General features: G+C 44.0%; 1 protein-coding gene across 5 annotated transcripts in view; it reads right to left on the bottom strand.

Annotated features, from left to right (window-relative positions):
* The window catches only part of ADAMTS9 (ADAM metallopeptidase with thrombospondin type 1 motif 9), an 80,698-nt gene that overhangs the window by 49,864 nt on the left and 10,916 nt on the right, over positions 1–19,918 (bottom strand). For 4 of the 5 annotated variants that reach the window (XR_008973978.1, XM_057422857.1, XM_057422859.1 and 1 more), the window contains 9 exons: positions 14,810–15,096; positions 13,656–13,739; positions 13,437–13,558; positions 12,992–13,032; positions 12,772–12,877; positions 10,865–11,011; positions 9,873–10,014; positions 9,339–9,446; positions 5,299–5,444 (listed from right to left, as the gene is read on the bottom strand). Coding sequence is in view for 4 of the 5 variants with exons in the window: in XM_057422857.1 (XP_057278840.1) it covers positions 5,299–5,444; positions 9,339–9,446; positions 9,873–10,014; positions 10,865–11,011; positions 12,772–12,877; positions 12,992–13,032; positions 13,437–13,558; positions 13,656–13,739; positions 14,810–15,096 (1,183 nt within the window). In the remaining variant the exon portion in view is untranslated. The remainder of the gene's footprint in view (positions 1–5,298; positions 5,445–9,338; positions 9,447–9,872; positions 10,015–10,864; positions 11,012–12,771; positions 12,878–12,991; positions 13,033–13,436; positions 13,559–13,655; positions 13,740–14,809; positions 15,097–19,918) is intronic. The other variant, XM_057422858.1, reaches the window with a different exon arrangement.

The following is a 19,918-nucleotide window of genomic DNA, read 5'->3' on the forward strand; positions in this document are numbered from 1 at the left end:
CTTCCTCCCCATCTGAGGATGTAGTTTCACACTGAGGGATCCCGTATGGGATCATCCCCCCCCAACCCCACTGATCCTATGAATTTGATGGCTGAGGGTTTGCCTGATCTAGTGGGTTGCAAATAACTACACACCACAGCAGAAAGGAGAAGAGTCTTTGAATTTTGCAACTCCCAGATTCAGGGCTGTAGTCCTAAAGCTATTTTTGTCCTCATATGTAGATGGAGCCTTTACCAGATAACAGCTCACTTCAGGGACTGAAAAAGCCTCTCCCACTCCAGCCCCTGTCAGCAGTGTGGGAGTGAGCTGCATGTGGATGGCATCAGAGTTGCTCAGCAGAAGGCACTTTTCTGGTGAGGACCCATTTTCACCTCTAGTACCTTTCACCTCACTTCAAGGAAAGTACCCTTGGGATAAAAGCTGCTTACTGTCTGTTCAAAGGACATTTCATATGTTCGGACTAAGTGCAGCCTTCTATGTATATAATGAATTGCAACAATAAGATAAAAAAGGATGCACCATGCTTTAAATGTTCCAAAACTCCTCCGCCTTCTCTACTGCTCTCTCCTGAAACTTTAAATGACATTGTGAGGGCATGCTGAAGGCTTCTACAAGCTACCTCCATCAACATGCAGTACCACCCAGGCAGCTTTGCTTTTCCCGTATGATACGAAGGAAAGATACTGCCATCTGGATGACATGTTGCCAGGGTCAGCTTGGGCAAAACTGTAATTATCCAGAAAGGAAAAATTACACCAGATACAACATGCGCTCAAGGGAGATGAAGTTAAGATGCTCCTCAGCCATTGGCATGGGAAAGTCTCCACCTGCTGATGTGAGACCCTCACCCTTTAGTAGACAGTTTCAGAGGAGTCACTGGAGAGCAAAAGCATCCCAAGCATCCCAAACCACTGTGCCCTAACTGCGGGGCACATATACAGAGGCAGAGAGTGGCCCTCGAAGCTCAGGACAACATCTGGCTCAGCTCCAGCCTCTGCTGCAAAATAGCCACTAAACCTACAATTTCTAGTTAGAACTAGATCTTTAACGTCCCTTCCAACCCAAACCACTCTTTGATCCTGGCAGCAGGTGAGATGCAGAGCATCACCTGCTACACAAATGGGATTCTTCCTGCCAGCATCCTCTCCTCACTAACACACTGCCACGGTGCAGACCCTTTAAGGCCTACCCTAAATGCAGAGGGGTAGGATTTGTCTTTAGGCACAGCCCAGGACTATTGCATGCTTTAAATTACACAAACTTCTGGCAGTGCATTTCATTAAAAAAGCTGCAATCACAACATTTTTATGGTACTCACATTGCTTCCAATATAGATCAAGTTAACAAAAATGAAACTTTTAAATAGTAAGTTAGTTAAGAAGAACATAAAGAGCTTTTTAAAGGGTAAGTCTAACAAAATCCAAAGATTCCAAGCTACCTTATCGTTTCCTTTTCTCTACATGGCCCATAGGATTGAGATAACATTGAACACATGGACACACCACAAACCAAAGGATGCTAAATATTGCCATCATACTGCAAACTGTCTGCTTCCTAACTGTGGCAGTAGATTTCCCCACAGCCAGTGTCTGGGGCTGAAGCACACTCACACTGCTCACACTGCAAAACAGCCCCAAAGCACCCTGAGAGCTTTAGGGTGTTTTAAAAGCAGAATGGCGTTTCCCAGAGTCTGAGTAAGAGCTGACTCTCAAAGGAAGTCAGCCTCATATAATATCAATTTTCAGTGTCATGAGGAAATATGGATACTTCCCACTATATAATATTTTTATCATAGAATGGTTTTGGTTGGAAGGGACCTTAAAGCCCACCCAGCTCCAACCCTCTGCCACGGGCAAGGACACCTTCCACTAGAGGAGGTTGCTCCAAGCCCCGTCCAACCTGGCCTTGAACACTGCCAGGGACGGAGCAGCCACAGCTTCTCTGGGCAACCTGATGCTTAATGCATCATCTGCAATTACTAATATTGAGTATTTTAATCTGCAGACCTTAAGGCAGCACCCAACTCTTAGCTATCCAGGAGCACCAGGTACAGGCTCCTCAACAAGAAGCACTCTTTTGGGGATCCTTTGGGCATGCTCAGCCCCACAGACAGCAGCTCTGTAGGGGACACCCAGGCTGTCACAAAATGCCTTTGGGGCATTTTGCAGAGCATTTCTGCTTATCTGCACATCTGCCTATGTGCCTCTTCCGAAAACCCTGTGAAGCTCTAGTGTGCGCACATCAGTCTGAGATCTCTTGCATCATCCTGGGAAGCACTGGGACAGGGAATTGGTACATGTGCTGCCAGTGACCAGCATAGTTACCTATAGATGTATTTACATTTTACATGTTGAGCTTAGACAGCTTTCAGCACAGGTGGATACTTCCGTGATGGACTAAAAGGCAGACATGATCTGACTCACATCCAGAGACAACAGTCCCCCATCCAGAAAGCCATTCCTGAAAACAAGGCTCCCGGTATTGATATCTTATGAAATATGCCTTTTCCCCATACTTCTGCAGCTAAGCCTTGCTTTGAAAACCAGGGCTTGCACCACAGACCCTCTAATGTGATGCCCCACAGCCGTAGGCTTTGTCTGTACCAGCCAGTCTCAAACTCCCAAGAGGGCAATCTTGGTGGGAAAAGTCTGGTCTGGTTAGCAAATGCATTCCTTCAGTGTATGTCAACAGTCTGCTGCCATTTCGGAGGCTTACAGCTCTTCCTACAGCCCTGCAAGATACTTGTCCGCATAGATGTCAGAGCACATTAAAGAGCTGCAGCTTTATTTTGTGTCATTTTCAATGCCAGGTTTAACACAGTATTTTATTGGCATGCAAGATCCCTCCCCTGATCCTTGTGCACAGAAAACACTTTAAAAAGCTAAATCATCTTTGAATACAAAAGACTTATTGAACACTATTTCAGACCTTACTCAAGGTATCTGGGCTGGGTTTGCTGCCTTCTATATAGAGGAGAAATGCTGTGTAATGGTTGAAGTACTTTGATAAGCAGGAAAGGCAGGCGAGTACCCAGCAGTGTCTCATCACTGGCATTGTCTCAGCAGTCCTTTGATAACAGGGACGCAGATGGTGGGAGCCCACGCTACGATGTCAAATTACAGGGATAAAACAACAGAGTTGGTGTAAAGCTCTGTGGACAGGGCTAGGACAGGCTTTGTGAGGGGCTGGAGAAGTGGCCATTGCCAGCTACACAGCTCTCAAAAGGGGGCCTGGAAAATGACTGCTATTAATGATGACCACATGTGATTTCACAGGCAGCTTGGTGCTGAGTGCATTTAGGTGCTTTTGCAAATCCCAGCCAAAGCAATCTGCCCCATGACACACCAAGATACAAAACACTAGCTGTAAGATGGAATTCAAAATCCCTTTAGGATAAAGGAGATTTTCTACCACAAAAAGCTATCAATCCAAACAGATGCCTCTCCAGAAGAGAGGGATGCATCTCGCTGACAGCATCCAAAGGTTTGTCTGCATAGCATAGCTGGTTTTGTGTGTGGAAAAACATGTTAGTTTTGTCTCTTCATGGCTACTGAAGACCATATGGCGTGTGCTGACTCAGCACAGCAAGATGACAACTCCTTTGCACTCATGTGCTTCTCAGCATCATGTTACTTAATGTGCTGCTGTCCTACTCCCTTAACCTCAGCCCTTCTCCTCCACCACTTGGCCAGCTGTGCTGAGCCAGTCTCTTCTGTCACTTCACCACTGGTGCTGCAGTTACAAGCACTCCCTTCTCCCATTAGCAGTGATGGAACTGTCACTGGCACATCACTGATAACAGTTTCCTTTGCAGTAAGCTGTCCAACACCAATGATGAGAAGGAGGAACGAGCCTGCTCATTCGTTTTAAAACCCCTCAGTCCGACCAGCTCTACTGACCACTCGCCTCTCCATGTCTGAAACCCCAGAAAGCAACCAGCCCAGCCCTTCTTGCTCTTGTGGGCTGAACAGAGGCAGTTAAACAAACACCAGCACAGTTCACTATTTATGTAAACAAGGTGTTTTCATAACAGTTGCTCAACCTATTAATAGTGTTTTGCTGGCCATGCATTTGTTTCCCTGAAGCCCATGGCAAAAATCCCTGCCATTTCAAAGGGAGCAGGATTTTGCACTCCAGTCTGATGGCAATCATTTCTGAGTGCCACTTTTTAATGGGGCACAGGTTGCTGCTGAGTTTTGGCTAGTCTGCGCCAGATGACATATAACTGTATAAAGGATCAGCTGCAAAAGCAGCCAAAAGCTGCAAATCCAGCCAAAGCAGGAGTGAAATGGTAGAAAACTGTAGAAGGTGGTCTGTAGAAACAGCTGCAAAATGGTGAAAAATGGATAAAACCATGGCTCCTTCCCTTCTCCATCTTTTCTGATCCATAACTTTGGAGAAAGAAAAATACCTTTGGAAGTGGTACTCTGGTTGTGCTCCCCCAGGAAAACAGGAGGCATGAAACTCACACAGATATTAGCTTTTTTCTTCCTTCTCCTTAGAATGGATCCTTTTTTAGTGCACTTTACCCATAAACCAAATCTATGAATGGCTTCTCCTTAGAACCATAAAATAGTTAGGGTTGGAAAGGACCTTAAGATCATCTAGTTCCACCCCCCCTGCCACGGGCAGGGTCACCTCACACTAAACCATGCCACCCAAGGCTCTGTCCAACCTGACCTTGAACACTGCCAGGGATGGAGCATTCACAATTTCCCTGGGCAACCCATTCCAGTGCCTCACCACCCTAACAGTAAAGAACTTCTTCCTTATATCCAATCTAAACTTCCCCTGTTTAAGTTTTAACCCATTACCCCTTATCCTATCACTACAGTCCATAATGAAGAGTTCCTCCCCAGCATCCCTATAGGCCCCCTTCAGATACTGGAAGGCTGCTATGAGGTCTCCATGCAGCCTTCTCTTCTCCAGGCTGAACAGCCCCAACTTTCTCAGCCTGTCTTCATACAGGAGGTGCTCCAGTCCCCTGATCATCCTTGTGGCCCTTCTCTGGACTTGTTCCAACAGTTCCATGTCCTTTTTATGTTGAGGACACCAGAACTGCACACAATACTCCAGGTGAGGTCTCACAAGAGCAGAGTAGAGGGGCAGGATCACCTCCTTCGACCTGCTGGTCACGCTCCTTTTGATGCGGCCCCTTGGTTCTTATGATGCCTTGTCCATGCCAGGCAAAGTACACATGGGCTGGGAGCAACCAAAGGGGTTTTCAGCCCATTTGGGCAACCCAGCTGCTTTTCCCAACTTTACCCCCCAGTGCTTCCCGTAGCTCCATACACTTACTCAGGCCTGTTGCACTCCCGTATCGCTGTCTTTATGCCACCACCACAGGTTCTCGAGCAGGTCCCAAAAGGGCTCCACGTCCCCCATGCTCCATCTATCACTGGTGTCTCACGTTCTTTGGGCACACACATCCCAAACCGGCAGTGCTGCGTGCGAAGGGAAGAGATGGGAAAGGTGGGATTGCATTGCTTTGGCATTATGAACCGACCGACAGTGACCAGCCTGGGTGACAAGACTCACATTTACTTCTTTGTCAACCACATGCATCATGCAGCAAAGATTTTGCAATCAAATATAACAGAACTTTACTTTTTGTCTATCTCCTCCATATTTTAGTTTCTCTACACCCTTAAATGGAGAAGTGAAGGCAAGGTGCTGAGTCCATGGGAGTGATTTATGGGAAGAAGACCGAGGACAACAGTAACCACTGAATATTCCCTGTTGACCGGTGCTGAACAACACGGCAGTGCTTGCAGCACTGCTTATCTGATTTCCTGGAGAGCAGTAGGAATGGCATTGTGTCAGGGGAGGAGACAGGCAATGGGAATAAAACACCAGGGAAAACTCAAGCCTCCCCACAAAGTGGAAAGGAAACTTCCAAATCCAAAGGGCAAAGAAACAGAAAAATGAATTCCTCAATCCAAAGTTGTTTGTTTTTTTTTTTTTCTTCACTCAGCTATAACATGGGATTTGCCAAGGCCTGGCCTAGACTTTTGTTTTCCAGTTATAATTCTTGTTTTGTTTTGTTTGGAAAACTGGCTTAAATTATTCTGGCAAGCCCCTGTTCCTCATTTTTATGGTATAAATTGTGTCCATTTGGGGTGTGTTTGCTATTTCAACTACACAGACTTCTGGAGAGGTGAGATCTAGGAGAGTTACCTTCTGGCCCCACAAGAGTAGATGGAAAGGTGTCCCCAAGACCAAGAGAGTAGGGCTTCTCTCCTACTGAACAGTGCTTGCTACAGCAGATTTAAACCCAGAGGCATGATCATCTGCCTGTGGATGTCTAAATCTTTGCAATTATAGAAAGCCCAAACATTGCTGATTGCTCACAGATTAGAAGAATTTACAGACTTAAAGAAGAAAACACGTAGTGCCTCATTAAAATATTTGCTTGCAATATTTCTCTGCACCAGAGGTTGTTCAGGCAGGAAAACACCCAATGATCTTTATGGGAATGGGTTGAATTTACTCATGTACTGCATTTCTCCAGCTCCTTCACTAACAGTGGAACAAGGTTGAGTCAGGATACACCATGAGCTCATCTCCCTTTTTTTAGACATCCTCATGAACCACCTTGGAGAAGTCTATCTAGCAAAACAGAGTAAAATGAAGCTATGCTGAAAGTTGTGCATCCAGCCCATAGGACACTGGCTCTGCAGCACATTTAACACCTTTTGCTCATGATGACCAGCTCGTCACATTGCTTTGCTGATGAAGAAAGCAAAGGCCTATTCATTTGCAGGACAGCTGAGCAACTCATAGCTTGCACCCTAAACGTGGCATTTGCTGAGGGATGAGCATAGTCTCTAAATCTGCAATGTGCCCTAGATTTGCTTTCATCTGAAAATATGAGTCCCCAAATAGAAACTGGCTAAAAAATCTCTGCCACAGTAAAGGACAGGAATAAAACAAGCTGAAATGCCCGTTTCGCTGCCGCAGGACAAATGTTTATGATGCATAACTTCTGGCATTTAGAGGGCTGAAAAAATGCACGCTGGGACCCCTATGCCAGTCCTGTACAGGGACAAAGAGGTCCAACAGCTATCATCAACGTACAAAAATATATGACACCAATTCAACAGTGCTGTCCCAGTGGAGGAGAGCTCGCAGCAATATTGATGCTCCCAGCTAAATATATAACCACAATCATGCTTGGCACCACTGACCCAGAGAAGATGACTGAATAGCTAACTAGTGAATGAGCACAGCTAACCTGTGACATGACCTGTATGTCTCCCATCCTGGTTGAGAATTAACCAGGAAACCACCTTCATTTGATTAAAAATTTGGAGTTTGTAGTTGATGGTAAATCAGGGAGGAGAAAAAAACCCAAAGGAGCAGCTGTTTTAAATAAACAGCAAGATTATCTTAGGGAAATGCAATGGTGTTTCTTGGAAGCACAATGTGAATAGTCTGGCTGCACAATCTTCATGCCTTTTGTGTTTTAAAAATACTTTCTGTTGAGTTACAACAGAAAAGCTATGAAGCCTGCCAGGGTTCTCCTTCCTATGAGCTTCCAGAGCAGAGCATGAAAGAATTTTTGTCTGGAGCAAATTCAAAACAACTTAGACACACAGTTGAGCAGGAGAGCAATGGCAGGGATGGGAGATACTACAACAGGCTTTCCTTCCCTTTGTCTTGCCACTGGAGTCCCAGATAATTCACCACATCCAGCTCCCATCCTTGGGCTGACTTTGGCTGAATAGATTAGCAGGGGGCAGACAAGTACTGTGGAGCTCCATGCATGCATAACATATATGCTACCTGCTGCCATACAGCAGAAGATAGAAATGATTACTATTCGTATACTTTTATTTAATCATTCTTTAAACAACCCCGATAACCAGGAGAGAGTCGCACCACAATACTTTACAAGCCCAAGTAAACACTAAGGAGATGCCATATGATGATACAAAACTTAAGCTTGAATTAGACCAACACACAGATAAAAGAATTACTCCATAAAGCCTTTTTATGAGAACGCATTCAAATGCCTGAACACGAGTGGCCTGCATTAGCTTTTCTTAAGAGCCCATCTGCTCTCAGCCGAGAAGTTCAGGTCACACTTGTCTAATTTGTCTAGACTTGTTAAATTGTCTAAATTTATGGGCTGAAATGTTTTCGCTTACACAGTCTTTATTAAAAGCCATGCAGCTGGACACTGCCTCTTGCATGACAGGGTAACTCTGAGGAGGTGCTAATCTGCCCAATTGCAGCTGGTTGCACATCACTGGTCATGTCCCAGGGTAACTGCAGGTTTGTCAGAACAAAATTGCGACCCCAATTTTGGAATTTCAAGAAAGTATGTTATTTCTGAGCTTCCAGCAACCACAAGGTCACCAATGGAGGTGATGAAGGCACAAGGTCTCATGTCACAGGGATGCCACAGTTGCCTTCCCTTTATCCTTAGTCTCAAACCAGCACAGGTTTTACATAAAACTTTAAACACTGGTGTACAGTTGGCTCCAAGGAGTAGCACACAAATAGGATTTCCAACCACATCCCTCAACAACAAACCCAAACATACATTCGAAAGACTATGAATTAAAATGTTGACTCTAAAGGAAAACTGTAACTGATCATCAACAGCCTGAAAAGCAAATTTTTAAGTTAGAAATTGTAGAATAACATCTTGGTTTTTTTATTAGATCCACACAGAGAATACTTTTATTCAGAAACAAATGATGAAAACTAGTTATCATTTTTCACCAAAAGGTTCAGTATCTCAATAAAAGAAGAAGAAAAATCCTCAACTATTTTTCTCCAGATCTGGAAAACTAAATACTAAATAGTTATCCTAGAAACCACAATGCTAGCTGGAAACTAACATTGCACATGGAAATTGAAAGTTTCTATGAATTATTGCCAAAAATGTTCCATGTAGAAAATGTCAATCAGTTCCATATTTTACTCTGATATTGTCAAGCTATGATACCAGTTGGCCAGTTTATGTTACACAAAATTACTAATTGCTCACACCGTATAGGAAATTTCTAATAAAAGCCTAGGGAAGCTTTGCAAAGGTTTTGCTCAAGAGTTCACTCAAGGGCATTAATTGAAAAAGATAAGCACTCCAGAAGGAATACCTGCTTTAAACAACGTTATGCCAAGCAGTCGATGTTAATCACATTACCTGGGGTAGAGCTGACCCATGCACACCAGATGTAAAACTCAACAAGATGCTTTGGGCTCTCACCGCTGCCATCAGTAGCTGTTCCCCATACAACTGATCACTGGGATAGGATGGTTTGGACTGATATGCTTAGCCTAAGCCCTAGGAAACAGTTACAAAGCTGTAACCACCAGTTACTACAGACCTTTCCAGGCTCACATTCTGTCCCGTCAGCCCAAGGTGTGTGCTGGGTACGACATCCCTTGTGTGCACCATCAATGTTGATACACCAAAGTCGCCGACACTGCATCTGCTTCAGGTATTAAAAAGATGGAAGTATTAAATATGTGCCACGTACCTTACCAGATATCTGACCTTTTATGAAATTATCCCCCTAGCATTTATCATTAACTCACAAGCTTGACAGTAATTTGATGGCTTGTGAACTTCCCATTTTAGACTGGATATTAGGAAAAAGTTCTTCACCAAAAGGGTGAAGGTATTGAACAGGCTGCCCAGAGAAGTGGCCAAGCCACCATCCCTGGAAGTGTTTAAAAAAACATGTAGATGTGGCCCTTATGACATGGTTTAGTGATGGACTTGGCAGTCCTGGGGTAAAGGTTGGACTTGATGATCTTAAAGGTCTTTTCCAACCCATATGAGTCTATGAATCTATGATTCACCCAACCCCAGGAGGCCTTATTTTGCTCTGGCAACATCAGGGTGGAATTCCACTTACCATGTATGGGCACACTTGAGATCCAGGTCCAAAAATTAACTCACATTGTTTGTTGACATCATAAATCAGCCCCGGAAGCTGCTGAGGCAATGTGTACGTTCTTGATGAAGGCTCATCAAGCAAACACTCCCCATAGCCAGTGCTACAACACAAATCAGATAAACAGTGTTAAACAAGAGGCCGTGAGAACAGAACCCCTTGCTGCTTACCTGAGTTAACCTTAGGGCAGATGCACACCACATTTGCCATATTTAACAAGCACTACAACAGCTACTGCAGACTCAAGCACAGGAGGGTGCATCACCCATTTATCACCACCACCACCGTGTTGTGCCAACAACCATCCACCACCTTGCAGTCAGCTATCCTGGCAAAGCATATCTGAGTGCACAACCTGTATTTAGTGGCTAAGCAAGTACTGGTACTATTTAGAAAGAATATCACTGATTAGCAGAACTGCCCAAGGGACTCAGCTCCTGGAATTGCCACCATGGCTCTTGTTCTGTTCCCCATCACAACACATGGGAAGGCTTCGGAGCAAAATGGGTAATCACTGTGCATATCAAACTAACCCGTGGGCTCCTGGAATGGTGTTCCCACCACAGGTTAGTGCCAGGGCTTTATCTTGACCTCTGGAGCAGAAAGGCAGATGCAATCTGCCTCCTAAAACACAGCTCTGTATCTGGGCCACAGGGCTTGAAAAACTCACTCTTCAGGTTCGAGGAGAACGTGCATTCCTTAAAAGCAATATCCATGGGGTTAGACATTCTTCCCCATAGAGACGCCGGTCCTTGCCAGCTTATCATGAGGCTGAACTGGCAGGGACTGGATAGCAGGGGTGCATTCCTGCTCTATATAAAGGATGTGTGCACACACAAATCCCTATGATTTCCTCCAAACGCTGCACACTAGGACTTCAGATTAACCAAGGAACCCCATGGAATGCATGCACATGTAAAAACAGCCTAACTCATGCATATGCAAGGCCTTACTCCAGAAACTCAGTAATGTATTTCCTACTGCATTTTGACCACATCCAGGGGTTGGTGTAGAAGTTCAGTGTTGGCGCCATGACATGCTGTTGATTTTTACCTCCATCTTCTTTGCACTTATGATTGTCATCGTGTGGCATGTTAAATCTAAGAGAAAAACAGCAGTGAAAAGCAGAGTCAGTTAAGTGACAAATGTCAAGTATTTAGCATAGCAACAGTGTGAACTAAAAGTAAGCAAACCCAAGAACTTTTCCTAGATATACTGCTGACGGGCACTGCAGAATATATGCACATATTCCTAAGTGTCAACAAGTATTCCTCAAATGCAGGCCCTATCACTTGTCTGCAAAAAGATACAGAACATCCTGGTAAGCTCTCCACACATATTTAGTCAGAGGGAGCCTGAAGTAAGATGCTATTTCAGCTTTTCACTAGCAGTTGGCACCCGCAGGCAATCTGGAGTTTGGTCCCACCACCATGAAAATAGAAAGAACTCTGGAATTGAGAAAAAGACCCAAGAGTGAAGCCAGGGGAATTAGGAGGTTCTGAAGGAGACAAATGTCTTGAGCTCACTGCCCACCTGAAGTCCGTTGCATGCACCCTACATTGCCTGCCAAATGTTTTTTAATGCAGTTGAATACCTTGGGCCACGCCGATCCCTCATGCTGTTGGCTAAACAGGGTCACACCAGGTATATACCTGGCTCCTATACTTTATGTAGCAGGTTTACAAAATGCCACCAAGCATCAATATCAGCAGAAACCCATGCGAAGCTTGCAGCACATGACATATTGGAAAATGCAGCAAATATGCTAGGGGAGACGGAATGGCTTAAAGCGCTTGGCTGTTTGAAGTGGAGAAGGGGAAATGACCCGGTGTGATCCTGCGTCTGAAGGCTGGGGAGTTTATATCCCATTAAGATTACCTCCACTGAACCACCTTTCCCACTCTGCTCCCTGTAAAAGAGCAAAGAGGCGATTCCTGCTCGGGAGCACTGCTAACCCCTCTGGCAGATCTGGGGCATTAGGGAAGGAATTAGCCACAGGTTAGGTGTGGGGAACACCAAAACTTCGGGGACTTTTCATCAGGAAATCTCATTTAAACAAATACTACTGTAGTTAAAAATAGACCATCTCAGCCGGCTCCCCGTGAAGAAAAAGGGAGTTTAAAACAATGAGAGATCTGTTCTCAAGTACTCATCCATCTCAAACCTACAGACCTCCACTGTAAACCAGGCAGGTGGTTTGGAGCTAAATCAGCTAAGAGTTACAGCTGGGGGGTAAGGGTAAAGGACTACATGATCTGAGATGATTTTTCTCCCAACCACTCTCAAAAGGAGTCAAAATCAGTTAAAAGAAGTTTCCAATGGAGGAGATGCAATCTTGAATGACAGCATCTCTTCTCGGGATGTCCAGCAGCATGAGATTTTCCATCATGAAATAGTTAAAGAGGGGGATAAGGCTCACTTATACATTCCCATTACCTGCCAGATGCCCTGGGTAAATTTCTGCCTTCACACACAGCTGGGCTGCCTTCAGTAGCACCACAAATGGCAGTGGGATGAGCTGTGACAGGTTGAGCACCTGCCATCTGCATGCAGATGTGAGAAGATGCAGCAATAAGGGACATCTGTTAGCACTCCTCCCTTGCCTGAGTGCTGCTTGGGGTACCCTATCACTCATCCTCCTCAAAATGTGGTTCTGCTGCTCTCAGATGGGCTCTGGAGCACTCCACCACCTCTCAGAATCACAGCTTAATCTTCCTCGGTGGTGCATCTTCTACCCAAGTGTATTTATCTCCTCTCAAATAATTAGGCCCAGCAGGTACCAAGTCCTAGTCTGGCCGCAAGCCCTAGCTAGTATAAATCTTGGGCTATTTAAATGTAAATGTATTTACATAAAACATACACATGGCCAAGTTCATGTGCTATTGTGAAAGCAGTGCTCAGTCCGTTATCTTCACTAATTGAACAGCTCCTGTATGGGTCACAGACTGTGCCCAGCTCTGCCAGACCTAGGAGAGAACAGAGATTTATGACAGGGAAATGTTTCCCATAGTTCAGCACAGGCAACTAACATTGTCAGTACAAAAAAAGTTATTAAAAGACAAAGGAAAGGTTTTCCTTACCCAGAGTATCACATTTGTCGTGTGCTCTACAAATATCCTGTCTGAAAGCAGAGCAGACCTGACACATTAATTTTCAATGCAGCAGCGAGTTAAGGTACAAGCACAATAACAACAACATCCAAAAGCAATTCTTGGTCCTCCAACAGACCTTCTCAAACTGGTTTGCCACATTATCGAGAGTCCAAACCAGCTCCCTACCACAGTCAATGTTTTTCACCCTATGGTGAACCCACAGGCAGAACTTGGACAGTCCCGAAGCTTTCAGTCATCTATCGCTATGTTGGTCACACTATCCCAATTCAGCTCACAGTTACACTGCTCCCACAATTGCAAATGTCACTGCACCCACATCCAAACCTAATAATTTCCCATAGATGGATATGTGACATGCTCACAGCCTCTGATGTATGACAGGCTATAGTTTTCATGAGAATATTCACCATACCTGGTAACAAGCACAGCTGTATCATGTTGAAGGTGACTTCCTTCAGGGTGGTTCTGTGATTGCTGCCATTGGCAGAAGTTTTTTAGTGTTGTCTGGGCATTGTAAGATATTGCAGGACCATCCTAATAAGAAACACACAGCAGGAATTTACTTATTCGTCGCAATGCCCACTACAAACATCACTGTCAAACAGCAGGTGAAGAAAATCGCTTCCATTACCTGTTCATTATGTATCACCACCAATTTCACAATAACGATATTAATTAAATTTCCAATGCTCGGGTCTTTGTAGATAGAAGCCACCTGATTCAAATAGAATTGTTCAGAATTATTGTTAACATTCAAGGAAAGAAACAACTAAGACAACACGTTGTTGGACGAGGCCTTGGGTGAGATGGTTTAGTGTGAGGTGTCCCTGCCCATGGCAGGGGGGTTGGAACTTGATGATCTTAAGGTCCTTTTCAACCCTAACTATTCTATGATTCTATGAGTCTATGTTTTCCATTCTGTAACTGTTTTATCCCAGAGCTGCTCTTCTGTCCCACTCAGTGCTCTGATGCTACTTGGAGAGACCTCCTGCCAGAAGCACAATTTCAGAATGAGGCAAACCTGCTGGTATTTTAGAAACCAGACATTTCCTTTTGCTTTAGTGCACATTTCACCAAATTACAGGATCATTCTGCTCTGAGATACAATGACCACCAATCAAGACTGTCAAAAGCAACTTATTCTCCCAACTACCTCATTTTGATGTAGAAAGTTTTAGACCACATATTCACTGCACTTCTACCTTCAAACAGGATGAAAATCCCTCCAGTGACACAACTATGGAAGATAGATATTCATTCCAGTCACTCTGCATCTACAGAGCTGCTTATCTGGGGATGGTACTACTGCATCCTAGTACCAGCAGCTACTAAAATGCTTGTTCTCTGCCAGGAAAGCCCATCCCAGCACTATGCTAAGGATCCAGGTGACCACAGGCTGCTTCTCCTTGCAACAGCAAGGGAAGGTAGGCACCTGTGTAACTTGCTAGCATCAGTCCCTTGGAAGGCACACTTCCCAAAGTACCTTTTTAATTCAGTTGCTATTTCACATGGGCTTAAATAAAAAGAAGACATGGACTGAAGGGCCAGTGATATTTCTCTTAATGCTTGGTGTTTGGAAAGGTGGAAGGGAGAGATGTAGGAAAAGTCTGGGAAGAAAGACAACTCTGACTAGTGATTCCAAGCTGTACTCTAATCCCAGCACTATCTCCATGCCTGGCCTAGGCAAACTGATGGTACTGCACATGAACACAGCAGAAAGTGTGCTCTGTGATGCCTAGAAAATGATCCGTGGGTAAATGTACTCCTCCTAGTTGAATTACTCACTATTGACATTAACGTTAAGACATAGTGCTGTAGATTAGCTCCATGGTAGGCAACCATCCTGCTGTCAGCCACCACCATCACTTCCACAAACCGAGGATAGGAGAGAAACCGCTTTGTTCGTTTGTGGCTCTTCTTTTCAATGATGTTCCCAGTCTTGTTGCTATCTGCAGAAAATGAATTCACTTCCAGACTGTGTTTCAACATTTCCACGTCAGATAATATACTGCTTTCGGCCCACTCTCTTCTCCAGTGTTTCCGCTTGTTCTTTTTGTGACTGTGTTCATGATCTATGATTGAAAAGCAGACAAAAACACCAAGTGCAATTTGGAGTGAATAAAGTTAATACCACATGTCAAAATAGCTATTTCACTTCAATAAAGAGTCAGCAGGCTTGTTACAAACAAGTACCCAAACCAGAAGCACTCTGTGGAAGGCCACCATGTAATCCAACATCTAAGGCTTTTCTTAATCTTTAAACTAACCTTACAGAAGTCAATGGCACTTCAAGATGGACATTCCCATGAAGTTTCCCTGCAGCAGAGCTGTCTCCTTGCCCATGCAGGAAGGATGGAGCCTGGGCTGCCATTCAGTTTAACACGACGTGAGCCCCATGATGGTAATTAGCCACCGCAGCGACAGTGTGAGGATTCTGGGCACGTCCAAGGTGGCCAGGAAACCACAGGAAACAAAGGTCCAAATCCTGTATTTCTAACTCAGGCATGAAGGACGGCAGGATTTGGCCTTCATAGCAAAGCAATTATATATGATTTATTTCTGTCTCTAACAATAACATGGCTGGGCTTCAATTCCCCCCCTCCCTTTATTATTCTGTGCTACAGGAATGGTAAAGGTCATCTAATAGCACAGCTGCCACTGGCTAAAGAATAGAATTCAGGAAGTTTCACATATACTGCTTTTGATATTCAATTAGGCCAAACATAAAAGCAGCCTGAAAATATACTCCATGCTGATACAAAGACGACAAAGTGAAGAGGGAGAACAGGCAAATAAAACATATGGAACGTGTACAATTAAGATTTACCATCTGATTAGTATGTAATTATAGCATTATTTAAATGTAAGAGCAAAATCAATCTTATTTGATGCCACTTAATTTTTAATCAGTTCATCATAGGAAGTAGCTAATTGAGTGTGATTCATCCATGAGAGACTATTTGCTTCTGCATTTAATATAAGGCCAGATCTGAACTACTCATCTAAGACTCTAGGCTACAACCCTCACAATCTTTGTAGCTTTAGCCTAATTTCATCATGGTGGTGGAAAATATCACATTTCCTTATCTGACCCACTGAGTAGGTTAGAGGAAGCATAATATTAGGGAACAAAGGAATACTCAATGCTCAAACAAGATCAAAATGATAGGAAACTTCTTAGCTATTTTTCCTGTGTAGTTTCCTCTTAGGATATTTTGTAATAATTTCCAAAAAAGGACATATAAAAGACATTCTCCAATATCAAGGGCAGGCAAAGGGGGTCAGCCAGCTTCTACCTATTTGAAAAATACTATCCTTTTGTCCTATGTGTAAATAGGCAATACAGTATTCAAGAATTAAATCCTGTTTACTCTGCACTACCTAGAGTCCTATGAATTCCCTTCTTGATATAGTCCAGACCACCTTAATACAGCAGAGAGCCTGCAGTTATTTGACTAAGAATTTGAGAAAGCCAATAGCATTTGTGGTTATAATTGGATTGCCCTAGTTCCTCTGCACTAATCAATGGCCTTGTGTTGGCAAGGTTGTGCTCTTAAGCTGGCACCGCTTTGTGGGCAACCATGACATTATCCTGACTCATTCAGTGCCAACCAGTGCAGGAAGCCAACTATGCATACAAATAACTTAAAGGTGTGAAGAAGACCAGACTTAGGAGCAAGTGCTAACAGCCCTTCAACCAGCTCCCCTCCTCTCTGCACCCTCAGCCAGTCCCTTAAATTTTCCTTTTAAATATCCAACTTAAAAATAGAAGTGCTAAAAGAAAATGCATTAAGGATGAGGAGATGACCAACAGAGCTCAAGTGAGGCTGAAGGCAAGGCTGCAGTGTGAAGGCAGATTTCTATTCACCTATTCACCACCATGGCTCCATAGGGCCCCAGATGGAACCATGGGGCTAAGGCATCTTCTCCTCCATGCAAAGGATTCTTTGGAGAGAAAGTGGTTATACAGGAGGTATTTGAGTTGTTGATATTGACTAGGCTTGCACTGAAATCTTGCAGCTAGTGCTGGCACATGCTCAAAAAAGAACCTCAAACTCCCCCAAAACCCAAAACCCATGAAATGCCAGGTCTGATTCTAAGAGCCTCAACCTGACGTACTGTGCAGGACCACAGCCCAACACAGGCAGCTATGCCCAGCACAGAGGAAAAACTGCCTTTTTCCTTTTGCAGAGATCAGGCACAGTGTCACAAAATCATTTAGGTTGGAAAAGATCCTTAAGATCATTGAGTCCAATTGCTAACCTAACACTGCCAAGTGTCAGTACAGTATCTGCACTTCCCCTGTCCAGCACATAGATAAAGTCAGCCCCATCATCCCTTCAAAAGCTGACATTATTTTCCAGGTATGAATCACTCCAACACTTACAGCTCACTATTTGGACAAGTCACATACAGTATGTTTGCCAGCCTAGTTACTGTAAAACCAAGCACACAGCAGGGGTGCATTATTTGTAAAGCCACTCCTGGACTTTGACAGTAGTGAACTGTTATCTTCACCCATCTTTCTTGCATGTAACTACACTCAGAGATGGTGCACATTCACCTGTAAAAAATTAAACACTAATGGCAGGGCACTGCTCTCAACCCATCCATAAAACCCCACCAGCATTAATGGGAGTTGCATACAGGCACTGCCAGTACTCCCTGTGCCTGGTGCTGCTGTTATCTTGCTCTGTTACAATGGCCACAACAGCCATACCCTTATTGAATGGTGCAGCACACTGCCATTGAATCAAGCAGAAGTGAGATTTTCTCAAGTTACAGAAGAAAAGTTCAGTTTTATAGTGACTGCTTCCTACTGCCACACACAGCACCAAAAAAGGGTGCAATGTTTTTCCACCTGGGTTTGCCTTTTTTTAAGTTTCCTATTGTGTTAATATATTAACAGAAATCAGGAAGAATGGTTTGCTTGGCAAGCTCTCAATCTCTGCAAACGACCTGAAAAACATCTATCTACACATGGCAGGAATCAGTTGGGTTGAAGTAATAAAACATTTGCTTTAATCTGCAAAAAAACCTAAGCCCAATGGGTAGACCAACACTTTAAACCCATGCAAACTACACATCAATAATTCAAGTACTGGGTGAGCCTATGCACTGATTCAGCAGTTAATGCTCATTCAAGAGGTGGCTAAAAGGCTGCTGGAATAATGTCCATTTAACAGCTTGCTTTACTAAGCTAGTCTATGGTGTTTGCACTGTCTTTAGACAGAGCTGGAGGTCTATGTCCATTTTTCTTTCTGCCTGGTTTCTTCTTTGTTATGTGGGACTTATAAAGGAGACCCAATCCTGTGACAGGGATAATTCCTCCTTGATGGCATCTTCCCACTTGCACTAGAAGCCTCAGCCCAGAGCCCACTGAGCTGACTTATGGATGATTTCCACTGATTAATGGACTTTGAATCTATCCCAAGGGAGAGGGCAGAGGAGACTCAGACTGAGTACTTTGCCTGCATGAAGGGGTGACAGGGCAGAGCCAGGGACTGTGGAGACAGTGTTCTCACAGGAGAATGGATAACTGCTACATAAACTCTGAATAATCCTGAAAGATACAGCAAGGCCATGAGAGGCCCGAGGAAGCTTAAGCAAGCAAGATAAGAAGAAGCTGGAATTCACTGAGTTAATGAGAACTGTGGACTGTTGGCAAGCTTTTGAGGTCAAGTTCTCACACCTGTGCTTAACCAATTATATGTTAGTCACTGAGGTTCTTCAAGACATGTATCCAATCATAATATGCCGAATCACTGTAACTGCATGTAAGAAATAGTATATAAGGAGTTAAGGCTTTGTAATAAATTTGGCAATCGCTTGATCACATTGATCATCTCTGCGTTGTCCGTGACTCCCGCGTCAACAAGGGACTGCTTTTGAAATAGTAGCTATTGTTATGTTAAACCCAAAAATTAAAAGAAAGCGTGATCGCTTATCCCAACAGTTCTAACTCTTTCCATTTCTACATTAACTTGTCCTTGGAATAGAAAGCAATTTGCACAATTAAATAAGGCATGTGACAATGCAAGCAATTGCAGTTCAGCTCCAAGTTCATGAAAGCTGCACATAACAGGGGGAAGACAGTCACCAAAAAAGAGACATAAAAGAGTTCATGAGGGGGGAAAATAATCTATTTCTCAAGCTAATAACATTAACAACTACTCCAAGCTAGAAATGGAGCATGGTCCTTTCAAATTAACCTACTATCAGACCTTTCCTGAATGTATGACCTAGGATATTGAACACAGTTTGACACTCAGTGCTTGGCCCATAGCACTCTTAGACCTACTCTGATCCAGCTGCACAGATGATAAAACCATCATTTGGAAGTTATTTATTGCACACCTCCAGTCAGTGTGTGACCTGCAGGAGCCACTGCAGCAAACCTTGTTCAAGCACTCCAGTACAAGCTACAGCTACAGTTGGCTGGTCTGAATTTGCTGTCTGTAGCTGGTACAACAGCAGCCACTGAAGTGTCTGTCATCACTTGGAAAAGAGAGGCAAGAGGCAAAATGGGTCTTCTTCATACAGAGGTCAGACTGGCTGAAATCAAACCATGTTTTTAGGCTCCCTTTGCCAGGAAACGGGATGGAAACTGACTCCTCTTGAAGACCCACACAGGTCCTAAGCTGGACCAAATGATTTTTCTTAGCTTTAGGTCTGCTTTAATTCTCTATCAATATGCTTTATATCTCTATCTTTCTTTCAATATACCTACAGATACAGATATCCGTCTGCTGCCAGCAGCTGCTCACCAGGAATGGTAATGTGGGAGCAGCAACTGCCATGACCTGCACCACACTGAGACAACTATGAGCAGGACTAATCCTGCCTTCCCTCTGGATAGCTCTGTGGCTGTGCAATTGGAGCTGCTGCTATAGA

Source organism: Pezoporus wallicus, unplaced genomic scaffold (genome assembly GCF_028554395.1).
Source record: "Pezoporus wallicus isolate ANWC-B61680 ecotype Strahan unplaced genomic scaffold, APGP_CSIRO_Pwel_v1 contig_7073, whole genome shotgun sequence".
NCBI classification, from domain to species: domain Eukaryota; kingdom Metazoa; phylum Chordata; class Aves; order Psittaciformes; family Psittacidae; genus Pezoporus; species Pezoporus wallicus.